Source organism: Cheilinus undulatus, linkage group 21, assembly GCF_018320785.1.
Source record: "Cheilinus undulatus linkage group 21, ASM1832078v1, whole genome shotgun sequence".
Lineage (NCBI taxonomy): Eukaryota > Metazoa > Chordata > Actinopteri > Labriformes > Labridae > Cheilinus > Cheilinus undulatus.
In genome coordinates, this window is record NC_054885.1 from 26,177,871 (window position 1) to 26,192,504 (window position 14,634).

Sequence of the window (14,634 nt, forward strand, 5' to 3'; positions counted from 1 at the left end):
CGTAAGTGGCTATACAGAGTTTAAGTCATGAGAGGAAAACTTATGGTGACCCACACATAAAAGAATAAAAATTACCTTTTTCTTTTCTTTGACATCATACAGAGCAAGTGTCCCAAATATTGGCTCAATCTCTATTTCAAACCTGAAAAACATAAAGAATGCATTGAGGATATTTTATTGTTGGACAAACTCATGAAGACAGAAATGTTGGCTGCTATTTTCCAAATGTTTGCTCCACACTCACTTCAGAGACAGACACTTGACCATTATCCTTTGGCCACAGTGTTCTTTGGGCACTTCAACAACAGAGCATCTCTCCACTGCTTCATCCTGTCACACACACAGCAAAGCCATGTAGAAGACGAACACTTAGAGCATAACATTTACACAGATGTCATAGCAACTTAGCGGGAAAGGAAGCCACAGTATGTACACAGATTATAAAGAAAGACGGATGGAGCAAGAAGGGGAGATCATGGAGGAGAGAAAAGCAAACAGTTTTGCAGCTGGATGGGTTCCCAGACATTATGGACATTCACTTTAAGGGAACATTCAACAATGGTACTGAGATGAACAAATGACAACTATGTTGCCCCACATTTTCAATTAAAGGTTCGGTTGGTTGCATTTCTACAGATTAATCCCTGAATTAAATTTGAAATTTGTTGGTCTGGCTGGTGTTTGAAACTGATTTTCCTCTATTTTTTTAGATAATGTTTAATTTCTCATACTTCTTTGTGCAACTTAGATGTAGGAAACCATGGTGTACAGTCCAGTTTTAAGATTTGTACATTAGTTCACTTCACTGCATTTCTGAAAGTAAATGATTGAACTACTCCAATGCATTAAATGGTGAAACGAATTATACGTCGATCCATCAGTAAAGACTGTTTATTCATGTACTACGGCAGTCAAAAATGAAAACACAAACTACTAAGTTGTTCTTAATTTAGCTAAAAATGCATCAATTCTGATGTACAAAACCCTGCTTTTTAAAGATAAAGGTTGTACAATACATACATAAAAACAGAATGTGATGATTTTCAAATATGTAACCCTCATATATGACTGAAAAAAATATTGGTTGACATGATTCCCTGGCCCTTAGATTGCAATGCAATAAAAACAGACATAATTTTGTAGTAGATATCACTGTGGGGCTTAGGAAAACTTCCAGCAGCCATTGTATGTGGGTACAGTTCATTTCTGCATTCACATGTGCTAACAAAGTGTTGTTAGAGTAAGAGGTGATGCTACAGAGCAAATATAATTTTTGGAAGCATTTTTGCGAGCATCAGAGTGGTACAGAGGGGTAAAAATGACCCTGCCCAACTTTCTTTGAAACAGCCCCTGACATGAAATTGGAAATGGGTGTCTAATTTTCCATAAATAACGAGATTTCTCAGTTTCAACATTTGATATTCCATCTTTTTGCTATTTTCCAGTGAAATAAGGATGGTTTTTCGGTGGATTTCAGTGTTTAGAAATCAATCACATTCTGCATTTATGGTATTATCATTTCACAATATCCCAACTAGAAATGAAACAGTTTTAAAAATAACATGATTTCTTCACAGCTATCATACTATTAAAATTGTATTTACCATTAAAAGCTTTTGTGATAACCACGCTATAATACCACGGAAATTAATGTCCAGGCAGTATTCAATGCAAGTTTGTTTACTGAGGTAAATAAGAAAAAAATATATCCACAGGTGGACTGGTGATGTAAAGAAACATGTGAGGGAGGAGGAGACATCACTATTCCTCTCCTCTGCACAGCTCACTGTAACTACCTGTTAGAGGGCTGAGACACGGTCAAGCAAGAAAGCCTTACTGATATAAGTGATACACTCAAATTCCATCATTTCTCCCAGGACATATTAGCAAGGAGGCGAGCTTTCATTGTCTCTGTTGTCAGTATCAAAAAGAGTCAGAAAAGAATCTCATTGATTACTTTCCCCAGACTTACTGAACATGACTCATGATATACAAACCTCATCAGGAGGAGGGTACAGGCCCAGCAGGTCACGGTGGCGACCCTGCCGGCGTGCCTCAGTGTTGCGGTGGTCCATGTCCTCTGCAGCAGTACGTTCCAGCACAGACGGCAGGAGAGCATCTGGGGAGGAGTTCTTCAGGTCAAAAATACTGGAGGCCCAGCTTCCCCGTGGAGTCTCATCCAGGCTGACTGACCGTCGCTTTGCGTCATCCTGAGGCAAACAGGAGTGAGACAGAGGGTTGAGATCATGTGTTTTTTGTGTCCAGGAAAAGATGTCACCTTCAAGTGCTCACTGCAGATGTTTTAGAAACACAAGGAAAAAGTATGCTGCAGATCCCATAACCCATTAAGTATGATTCATGTGGAGACTGTAAAATGGATAATGGACTAGGTATATCCATTTATACATTACTCATCTCCGCATGGTAAAATCACTGAACAGAATCCAACTCATACTGCCCTCCCCATCAAAGTAAGAGGCCCGTTTTATTGATTGACTATTCTCGCATTTCTTTGTCCACATATTACATCATGCCAGTTTATAGAGCTTGGGAAAAACTGTGAAAAAACTGCAAATACATCAGACCAATAAAGTCACAAGTGAACCAAAATGATGTAACGTCATTTTGGTCTAACATCAGCTACCTGGTCATCCTGCCGTTCAGCAGCGGCAGCTTCATCCAATTCAAAGGTCTGCTTGACAAGCCCTCGCTGCCTCTCCCTCTGTCGTTCTGAGTTGTGGGGGGTGTATATGGTACTGTAGCGCTGATATCTAAAGGAAAATTGAATAATGTTATCCATGTAATTTGATTGTTACTCAAGTTAACAGTAAAAAAAGTCAAGCTCATCATTAAAAAACTTAACACATACTCTGGGTTCATTTTATTGATACCTCAACTGACTTACTTTCTTTGAATGATGAGCCAGTCATCAGTGTAGACAGCTAGGGCGTCTCTCACTCTGGGGTCCAGTGAGCTACATTGAAAACACATTACACGTTAATAATTCAGCAAAGTATACATCTAAAATGCACATCTATTCAGACTCACAAAGACAAAGGCATGGTTTCGATCTGTGTCCATGTTTGTCTTTTTGTACAATAAAATATAAAGATTTGTATGTGTTACTGAAAGAGAGATGATTTTTCAACACTCAGCAGCTTGACTCACTCCTCTTCCTCAGGCAATGGTGGCTCTAGTGTGACACACTCTTTGTCCTGATGGAGGAGCTCCAGGTCATCGTGGGGAAACTCCATTAGCTGTCTGAGAGGACCGGGTTCCACCCCAGGAGCGTGACTGCTCACATATTCCTCAAAGTCCACCGGCTCAACCACCTCTGTCAGGGGCAACTGTCAATCAGAATTAGATAATTATGTACCAAGGACTATGACAGGGACATAATGATGGATCCTAATCTGCACCATGACCACAAAGACTCACAAGTAGCAAGAAAGAGAAGAGACGAGATGCCGTTAGGAAGGAGAGATGGATGAAATTAATTATGAAACAAAATTACATTTTATGTTTGAAAAAAAGAGGAAGGTAGTTGGGAAAAAAATAAGCCATGTTCTGCCTTCATTGTAAAAAAATATGAAATCAAACTAAACTAAGGAATGGATATTAAACTTGAAAAATTCAAGCAGTGTTTTCTCCACAACATTTGGATTTTTGGTTAATTTTTTCTCAATTACCATCATCATCTTCTTTTTTAGGCCTAGTCCACAAATAGGCAGGTATTGCTGAAAACTGGGGTTTTCCTCATCAATCTTGTCCAGTCCACACACATAACATTCTCAAAAACATCTTCGTCCACATGAAAACACAAAAACGCACTGTTACATGCTATAAAGAGCATGCTACGTCAACAGTAGGCTGTTCTTCACTGTGTGGGCAAAGCAGCTTAGTCAGACAGCAACAATGTCCCTGACGTGTGGAAAAACTCTGCCACCATTCCTCCAGAATGACCATTTCATTTTCAAGGTCTTCCCATCAACCAGAACCGTGGCTCATCCAAAGTACCAGCGCTGGTGGCGGGTAATGTGCCTTCAGAGTGCTGAAGCAGCAGTGAGCTCTGTAGTCCATTCAGGCATCATCTATGTCTGATGTTGCCATTGAAAGAAAAAGTGATAATGTCATAAAGCAGTGACGTCAAACAGAGGTCAGAGCCCAGTGTGATGCCAGAATCTCTGTTTTCTAAAAATCTTTACCCCGAAGCAGAATTCAAAAAGGTGCTTTTTCAGTTTCCTAAAGTGCCGTTGACTTGTGTACAGAAGTTAAGAACACATTCTGAAAAACCTTAGTTTTCTATATGTGTCTACATGGGGACAGGGCCTCAAATTTCAGTATAACAAGAACACAGCCACTTCCACTAGAATCCACTTAATGCATGCATAATGCCAAGGCTTTTACACAAGTAAGACTGCACTAAATCATCTCAGCAGTATTCATCCTATACTCCTTTTTGCTCGTCTCCTTTGCTGTTGTTGTTTTCAGGGATTTCTTGTTCACAGCCAGGTCCACTGACTCTTCATAAAGTTCTGCAGGGCTAAACAAATCCCCACTATCGTCTTTGTAATCTGATGACAGACATTTTCCCAAACTAAGCATCTTTTATCAGACTAACCCCTATTTCATTTTTGCTTAGCAAACACATAAATACAGAGGCTTGCTATGCTAACAAACAACACTTGTAACTGAATGCAATTGTATTACGTTCAAACTACACCCATGTGCACTCCTTCATCCAAAACTTGGAAGTAATTAAAATAATTCACAAGTTACACCCATCAACTGCAGACCTAGCTTACTGCATTTTTAAAACTTAAAGGTTTTAACAACGAAACTCACAGGGTGGTGCGGCCGTTTCTTGGTCAGCTGTGGAGAGCCATAGTCTCTGGAGACTTGTTTTCTGACCTCTGCAGCAACCGTCCTGAACAAGAGAGTAAAAGAAAGGGCTCAAAATAGAGGATAAAAGCACAAATTTGCAGATTCAACCGTTTTTTTTTTTAAATCTTTGTGATGCAAAAGACAAATTACAAGCAAAGGAAAAGATTTTATTGGATGTATTAGTCTGGTGTAGGTTTGTCATGGTACCAGATTTTTACACTTTGATGTGATTTCAAATCAAACAATATCAAAATTAATTTTCATACCACAGCACCAGAAATTAAAGTCATGAACCCCACATTGAGTACTTTCTTGTTTTTAATTACCAAAAGAAGAAAACAGGAATTTCCCTGCTCCTGTCTAAAGCAGACAAAAAATGTCATTGTGTTAGTATATAGCAAAGAAATTAAAAAATGTGGAGAGTGGGCTCTCTCTTTTGCTTGTAACAGCCTTTGTTTTTTTGTTTTTTTTAAACTTCCATACTTTTGAATACAGTTGATCATTAAGATGCCACAGCTTGTAACATTTTAAACCCCTGCAATCAGAAAGTATTCAAAAGTTTTGAGAAATTATGACAATCTTAGTCTGGGGTCATCTGCCAAATGCTTGAATACACCACTGAAGTAAGGATCCAACCAGGGATGCACTGATTGTGGACATTAGAGCTGATACTGATGCTGAAAATAATAATTTAGTCTGTTACAAAGATGTAACTTCACTTGTGTGGTGTGACCTCTAAATTTAAGACTTTTCTGGTAACAGTGACAACACTTGAGGCCAGCAGCTGTTCTGAACTGGGACTTTCGGGGGATCTCACAGAGTGGCAGGCCAGCTCCTGGGAGCAGGCACAGAGCCAGAGCTCTGTCCCAAGCCTTTATGGACTAACGGCAAATGGGAGGCTTAAGGAGAGACAAAGTGGAGAAAAGACAATCCTCTCCCAGAGACAGCCAACAGCTGCTACCCTACAATCACAAAATGGCTCTTTCTGTCTTATACACAGCTGCAACAGCTTCAGCATTTACAGAACTGTGGCTTTCATGATTACATAGCTTTGGTTCCATCAATACAAAGAGGAACAATCACAATTCCTTTTTTTTAAATGTGCAGCCAGCATTTGAAACTTTCTGTTGGGGTATTTGAAAATAGGCATTTTCAAATATATGCAATGTAGAAGAGCTTTGTCCTCAAAAGAAATGAATTTTTGCAGCACTTTGCACCTCAATTTAAAACAGGAAAAAGGAAAGCAAGGGCAACAGCCTGAACACCCCTTCCCACCCTTTTCCTGCATCCGGCACTAAACAATGGTCCAAGGAGAGGAGCAACAGGACCTGGGGAATGCTGCAGGAGACTTTTTGATTAAGCAAATACCTCTTCTTAATGGCACTGACACTCAACAGAACAGGATGACCTATGACCAACAATTACTTGGCTGGTCCAAAATGTGTAGCGACCAATGCAGAGACCGGACATCTCCAAGGTCACACTTGTCTGAGAAAACGCTCACCTTCAAGATGAAAATCTGTTATTCTCTTTGTTTTTTGTTTTTTTTTACAGGACTCTGGAACATCTACAGTATCTGGTCTTGCAAGGCGAAGTTGTTTCTCAATAACGTTATAATTAAATGTACTTAATGACTGGATTATTTGGTATTAAAAATGAATTAAAAATCAATCTTGGGACAAAGTTAATGTTTGTAACAGATTAATATAGACAGCAGTGAGGTACTTGGTTCCAGATACTTTCAAACACACCAGTAAAGCATGCTTTTTAGAAAGCCAGCTGACAGATACTCACATGCACTAGTATTTCTCATGGACTGTGATCAATTTAATTATCATAATAAGCCACTACATCCATGCAGTTCAAATATAGAACAACCCTTTCAAGAAGAAGGAAAACCAGTTTACAACATGTGGAAACAGGTTGCTACAACAATGCTGCAAGGCGTTCACACGAAACAAGAACACAACAGCTTGATGAACATCACTTGTTACCATTTTATGAATTTCACTAATATTTCAACATTCAATACACCAAAAAAAGGTAAATGTTTCGCTGGATTAGCCCTCAGTTAGACAATGTTATTCTTAAGTAGCTTAATCATTGTTTATGACAATGCGCTTACGATGCTACGATAACGTGCGAAACAAGCCAAGATATTAAACTCTTGAAAGTGCGCAAGACCAATTATAAGGGCAAAAAGTGCTTAAATGTATTTGTTTGACTTCAGAAAAATTATCATAGTGTTAAGCCTGACCGGATAATGTTCTTAGACACTCACAAATCCTAGCATACTGGCTATGTGTGCTGTCTGTCCAGCAGGTCACTCTCTTCGCACCGCGAGCGGCGGCACAACTGTAGCTGTTAAACAATAACTTCTGTGACAATCTCACCGGTTGATCTTGTGAGCAAACGCCCTCCTCTCGCTCATTGTGGATGTCATGTCTTGTCCCCATGTAAAGAAGCCCGTCAAAGCCAAAATGAAACTCTTTCCAACGTCCCTTCCCTCGGTTGTATCCCGACTACGTATGGGGATGCAGACTCCCTCAGCCCGCTTCCTTCTCCACGCTTGAACTGGGCATGGATCCCTCCTTGTTCCTCCTAGCGGCTGGGAGCTGAACAGGAGTGTTTAGTGTCAAGTTAACCGTAAAACATGCCAACATCCGGCAAAACTTCAGAAATTACAAAAAATGCTTGAATTACAAACACTCTATTCAATCAGTACAGCTTAAATAAAAGTATTTTTGAAGCATAATTTTATTATCTCTTTTAATAGATCTACAACATTAAGGACACAGGCATGGTTTCGTGTGGCAACGATATGGAGTTCTTTTGTTTACTTCCGGTCTTTTTGGCTTGCTGCAATAGTGCAACCAACTTGTGGCCTAGTGCTCATGACCACCATCTGTGCATGAGGAAATCTCACCTGACCGGTTTAGAGTGATCTGATAAAACTGCACGTCCAGTGTGGTAAGGGTTTCTCTAGTTTCATTTCCGTACAAACTTTAGGAAGCGGGTCAAAAATATTCAAGTCTAATTTTTCACACGCCCAAGGCTGTAAATGTATACATGTATATACACATATATGCTGCACCTAGACTTCCTGCATAGACAGTCATAAAACAACCTGCTATCTGAGTATAAAAAAATAGTATTTCATACTTATCCTTAACTTCAGGTGAGGGCCACATTCAACTGCTAAATGTACTGTCAATTTACAAAAAAAAAAAAAAGTGTGCACAATAGCAGCACCTAGAGGACCGCTTGCACTACATCTTGTCTCTGTAAATTAGCTGACCGTGCTGTACAGAGACTTCACCAGCTGGTGGTGCTGTTCACCATGATTAGAAAATGAACCAATCTATACCTCATCAGTGATTGTTTAAGATTGAGTCCTCAAATTTGACCTCTAAAGGATGATGAGAAAAAAATCTACAGCTTAGATGACTGACATACAGACTCAAAACCACAGTCATATGTCTCATACGTATGAGTGAAGAGATGAAATTTATTTTACAGATTTTAACAGTGCCCTTGAAAGATTTCCATGCATTCATTTACAAAACTGCACCTGTGAAACTATTTCACAAGGCTATTTTCAGTCTGTGTGAGTCAACAAAGAAGGACATTGTTTGAAACTCTTCCTACTTAAAGGAGACTTGTCCGTTTATTATTATCAGGTCTACACCTCCCTCCTCTCTGTCTGCACTCCATGCCCTATGTTTCTATGGAGAATTAATATAGCAATGCCTGCTGCTGCAGCCCCCCTCCCCATTCCTTCTACCCCACAGTCGTCTCATTCAGCACCATGGAGAGCTGCAGCAGGTACTTGGGTCGTCCTCTGTGAGATGGCTGATGAATGGCTTGTATTGTACAAAAGAGATGGTAGAAAAGGAGAGGAAAGATGGAAGTAAAATTTAACCTTGCTGGCTGTTTCTGAGTAAGGACAGACATTTTGAAGATATACGTATGTTTATGCATGAGACATCGGGGAGAGGAGAGTAAGAGCTCACAGCAGGCATGAGTCTGCCCTATAAATGCTGCTAATGAAAATAAATGAATCCATCTCCATCCTACACGCTTCTGTCACAATGCAAAAACTAATCTTTCTTTCTCAGCTGCCCTAAGGTTCAGCAAATTCTAATTTATTGTGCAATGCTGCATTCCATAATTGATTTTTCTACTAATGAAATATGATATATGCCCCCTTCTGGCATTAATATGCAAATATCTCTCACATACCAAATAGAACTCACCTGGTTAAACCTATTCCCCAATATTTACCATTCATTTATACTGCATATTCATTTAGTAGATTGTGTGTTTGTGTGACATTGCAGTCTCCTTGTATAGTTGAAACCTGCTTACTATGAGTGGGCTGAATCCATGCCTGCTTTTTCCTTCTGTCCGCACCTTCCCTGCCTCTCTGTTCATCGAAGGCTTTCAATTCCTAGATCGGAACTATTGTTTGAGCGCCCAGCCCCCATGGCAGTGAGAGCCCCACCACCACCACCACCATCACTGCTGTGTTACCAAAGAACAAAAGAGAGTGTCAGACACCACCCACTAGATCTCTTTCACACCAGAGCCCCCACCTCAGTTCCAGATGGGGTTGCCTTTTTTCAGGGTTTTTCTCAACCCCAAGAGTCCTCCAAAATGGAGCCCCTCCTCCTTCCCCCAGAGCCCACTACTCAGCTGCTCGTCATCCACCTGCTCCACCGCCACGCGCCCATGGCCGGGGCACGTCCCCTCTCTATCCCCTCCCACCAGGGAGTCCTATTAAAATCATTAACCACTTTTTTACCAGGGTCTGCTCACAGGATATTGCTCAGACAGCAGTAAAAACTTAAATAACATTAACTACTAAAAGAGGAGGAAAAAAAACAACTAGGTAGTAAACATTACAAATCATGTCATGAAACATATGCAATAACTACATTATGAAATGTTTTCATTGAAAAAAGAAAGCAACTTTATAGGTTTGATCCTGAAGACAGGATGGAGGAATTACCCCAGACTGAATATTGTAATCAATAATGCTAATTAGGATCTCCATCCTGTGGTGGTGTCACATACAGGGGCAGGCAGATGCTCAAAGCATCAACATGTAGCATCTTCAGGAGATTCTCTGCTTTAACCTCCACCCCTGTGTTGACCTTTCCCCTCCAGGGACAGAGAGTGAGGAGCAGCAACAGGACACATCTGCTATGAGACAGCTGTTAAGACTCCTAATGTTGGTCCTACTGTCAGAGGTTTGGTGGGGGCTTAAGGTAATCATTGCTAAATCACTTAAAAATCTGTTTAATTGCAACAAAATACACAGACCTACACCATTCAGTACTTACCCCTCCTCCAGCCACTAATAAAAATATTGAGCTAATCACAAAAAAGAGAGATGTGTTGTAGTTCTCTGCTTATTTACAAAAAAACTGTAAAGAATTAACTGAATATATCTTAAACAGGCATATGGTTCTGCCACCAGTGTGCACAGGCACACTCTCTTCTCTGCCTACATTACATGCATGGCTGCTTGCTATGCTGTCACTCACTAACCAAGATTTATGGAAATATTCCCTTCCAGCTCCACTCACTGCAGTCTGTGCACAGAGCACACTCTCACTGCTGTTTGTATATATTCAGATATATGCATTTAATATGTTTATGAGTTCTTTGCAGCACTTGCATCAGACTTTTACAGGTTCTGTGCTGCAGGAAACAACACCCCCATCGAAATTACCACCACCCCCATCCCAACACTATCCTTCAGTCCCTAAGGGTTCAAGCACCCAAATCAATTGAAAGAAAGAAGAGTGCACTGTGGTCCTCCCCCTACATCTGTCAGGGAGGGAAAGCAGGAGGGGCTGCACTTGTGGGCCGTACAGGGGAACAATATCACTCCATCTGTCACAAACCGTTTCATCTCTAATGGGATGAAATATAGCTCACAAATACATCTACCTCTATATCATCTATGAGTATTAGCTTACTGCTGCCCAAGCCTCTAACAATTCCCAGAAGCATACGCAATGGCTTTTTGTCTCATATTACTGTCCTCCCACCAGCCAGCACTCTCCAACCACCTTGCAAATTATGCTTTTAAGCCAAACAGCATGCAAGAAGACATTTTTCCACTTTACACAGTGAACCAGAAAATGAAAGACTACCAAAGTAACAAATTTGCATGTAAAAAGTTTCAGACTGAATGTGCAGAGCAGCTAACCTAAAAGCTTAATGAAAGCAAAATCACATATTGTATTTAGAGGGAATACTGAAAAATAGGCAGATCCAATCTGTTAATAACCACAGAGCTCTTTCATATTCAAATATTGCTGCTGTATTTGGAGGATGGGTGTGGCCAGTTGATTCTTCTTGCCTCCTGAGCTGTCGCGGCTTTGTACCTTCAACGATCCCATTTGCTCTATCAAATTATACAATCGGACTGGTCATCGTTCACTGCCGAGGACAAAATGACAACCTCGACAATACCTCTCAGAGTCCACAGTGCTGTAAGCTGCTCTTTGACAAAAACAAAGGCAGAGCAAAGATCCTGTAAGCTCTAAGAACAACACAAAACTGCCTGCCTGTTTACTTGTGGGAGGAATGAAAAACAAAAACCCATATCCCCAGGAGCCATCATGCATCTCTCTAAGCAGCAGGTAGAGCTGCAATCTCAGTCATTCATATTTAATTCCACATGAGTTTCCGGCCAGACTAATGTGCTATTGATTTCAAGTCTCCTATTACTGAAGCTGGGGAGAGCCATGAGGGGGAGAGAGTTGGACTACAGGGAGTGAGAGCGAGGGATTGAAAGAGAAAAGGTAGAAAGATGAAAATGGAGGAGAAGAAATAATGTGCAATGGATAACCCAGAGTATTTTTAGGCAACATCATCATATTATCAAAACATCACATCTTATTATCATCATATCTGGGTGGGCCTATAATCACACAATCTACACTTTCCCAGTCAAGTAAAGAGGGAACAAATTTTACATGAAAGCACAATGAGTATGTTTCAGGATGAGGTGCAGCATGTGTTTTATATTATTTATCGTTCATTAAAAGTAAGGCGGTTCAGGGAGCTAATACAGCACAGTTTAGCAGGAGCAGGCATACTTACACCTCGACTATTTGTTTTATGGCTGTCGTGTTTTTTCAAGTCATGTAAGAGATAGAAAGAGAGTGGCAGGAAAAGGAGTGAGAGAAAAACAAAGAGAATGTCTAAAAGCTTTGTGTATTTAAGGTTCCTCCCCAGATACCAACTCAGACAGGACAAAATGAAAGATTAATAACCACAGCTTTATATCTTTAAAAGGTTTACAGTAAAATACTTTCTCTTTAAAGGATGCTAGTTCTACCTCTCCCGACATTAAGCCAAATAAACAGAACACTCACACAGTACTGACACAGATAATATTTAGATTAGCATGAATTAATGAAAAGCCTGATGTGTGATTTTTGCTACAATTTAATATTGAATATATATATTAAAAAAAAAAATCCTGTAAAGGTTAAACAGATCTCATTGTGCTCTGACTTCACACGAGCAAACACAGATAACTGTTCACAGAGAATTAAACAGGCACATGGAAAGCAGAATATAATCCATAAATAAAAAGATGACAAGAGCGTCTACTTCAGAGACCTCCTCCCACCAGCCTGTCTACTCTAATAATAGCCCAGAGACAACAAATCCAGACAGACAGAGGGAGAGAAAGATATAGAGAGAAAGAGAGGCAAGAGACAGAGAGAAAGAAGTGAACCCATGAGAGAGTCTACAAGAAATTTGCCAAATAACACATAAAGGGTAGAATTAAGCCAGTTGCCATCATCAACAAATGTCCTTTTTTTAAAAAAGGGTAATTTAATTTTGGATCCATTCCGAAAAGCAATAACTGCTTTACTGCTGCTGCCACAAATCCCTGAAATGCCAAGAGCCAGGCCTAGAACAGGGACCACTGAATTAACCAGACCTAAGGCTGAATCATCCTTCCCATCCCCCAGATACACTGTCATAGTGTCACTCGCTCACTCTCCCTCTCCCTCCCCTCCTCTCTCACACACACACAAGGCCACTACCTTACCGCAGGGCAATGGCAACAGGCTTTCATTTTGACGTAATACTACAGAATGATAGACTTGAGAAACAAGAAAGCTAGGCCAAGGAATTCAGACCTTAAGGGGTTTTGCAATTTACAAACTTAAATATTATTACATGTTTACTATTCAAAATTCAAAAACAATGCATTCCTCATACACATACTCAGGCATAGTGTTATACAGAGAAAAAATAACAATTTAAATTGTAAATGCTGGATTAAGTGTATGCCTTTTTTGTCCTGTATGCTGAATTTTTATGATGATTGCATTGCAAGCAGTGCTGAATATATTCCCTGTAGTGGTTCAAAATCAGTGAACTCATTTTTGTAAATGCTTTGAGTTCATCCTCCTAGCACCAAGGAACATTCCATGATACACCAAGACAAAGGCACCCCTGCAATGAGACTCCTAATCAGCACTAGCAGAGGACGCCTAACAATAAGAAAATAATCAGAAGAATAACAAAAGCCTTTTAAGCAAAACCAATGCTCGATCCTTTGATTCAGTAATGTACAATAGGCGCTTCAAATGCCCTCTTACCCACACGGAGGATTCAGCTGCCATGCTACTAACCAGGGCTCTAATGAGGGGCCACAATTAAGCCCATTTATTCACATTAAGTGTGAACTGTAAGTGGGCCTGCAGTCAGTTGACTGACCTGGGTGCCTTTGTGTTACAAGAGCTGCTTTTATTCTGCAAACAAAGATGGAAAAAACACAAGCACCTAATGACTGAATCTCACCATCTCTTAGACGTTCATATAAAACGGCAGAAACACACACATACATAAGTGTGCACATACACACATAAAACACACTCTTCCTCCCTCTCTTACAAACTGACTCAAAGGCTCCAACGCATCCGGGCTGAGTTGAGTCACTGCTTGACAGAGCGGTGGGGGCGGGGTTAAGGAAGACTGACAGTGGGGCTCCATCTCTATCCTCTTATTAACGCTTAACGAGTGCTTTCCTCATGCAATATTCATCTTCACTAATATCATCCAAGCTCTGAGCCGAGCTTGCTACTTATGTAAGGCAATTATGTAAAATATCAGACAGGGTCCATGTTCAAAATCTGACTGGAAGAGAGCTGCAGGACACTGACAGAAGAGAAAGTGGGGGATATAAAAGTGACTTGGAAGGATGGAGTGAGAGGAAAGAGAAACAATAATGAAAACATGGGGAAAATAGTAACTTGTTTGCCCTGTTTTATCTTTCTGTGCGTACAGGTTTGCATCCATCCTCTGTTCAATGAAAGGTAGGTGGTCAGTGTCAACAGGAAGAGCAATCTACCTTGCACCAGCAGTATTTACAGGCAGGGATTTCTGAGGACTCTTCGAGGTCGGCTGGGGAGAGAATAGCATAGAATCTGATTGTTGTAGAACTCGCATAACGTAAAAACACACACAGACACACACACGACACATTCATTCTACACAAAGCACCACCTTCCTTAGCTATCTCAACCTTCAAATGAACAGCAACTCAACTCTCATATACAAATAAACAAATATACGCTGATTTATGCACACTTGCACACGCACCCACACCCCCAGGTCAAGGCCCTGTGGGGGTCTGCACAGAAATAGGTCATTTGTCACACATGATGTCCCGGGGCAGGGAATGCATTATAGATGAGCCCAAACAGCATG

General features: G+C 40.5%; 1 protein-coding gene across 4 annotated transcripts in view; it reads right to left on the bottom strand.

Annotated features, from left to right (window-relative positions):
- The window catches only part of LOC121529198 (dedicator of cytokinesis protein 7-like), a 36,274-nt gene extending 28,821 nt beyond the window's left edge, over positions 1-7,453 (bottom strand). For all 4 annotated transcript variants that reach the window (XM_041816943.1, XM_041816944.1, XM_041816941.1 and 1 more), the window contains exons 1-8: positions 7,278-7,453; positions 4,846-4,927; positions 3,169-3,347; positions 2,906-2,974; positions 2,645-2,771; positions 1,998-2,210; positions 245-330; positions 76-142 (exon numbers count right to left, since the gene is read on the bottom strand). In XM_041816943.1, coding sequence (XP_041672877.1) covers positions 76-142; positions 245-330; positions 1,998-2,210; positions 2,645-2,771; positions 2,906-2,974; positions 3,169-3,347; positions 4,846-4,927; positions 7,278-7,327 — 873 coding nt within the window. In that variant the 5' untranslated portion in view covers positions 7,328-7,453. The remainder of the gene's footprint in view (positions 1-75; positions 143-244; positions 331-1,997; positions 2,211-2,644; positions 2,772-2,905; positions 2,975-3,168; positions 3,348-4,845; positions 4,928-7,277) is intronic.
- Positions 7,454-14,634: the final 7,181 nt, after the last annotated feature.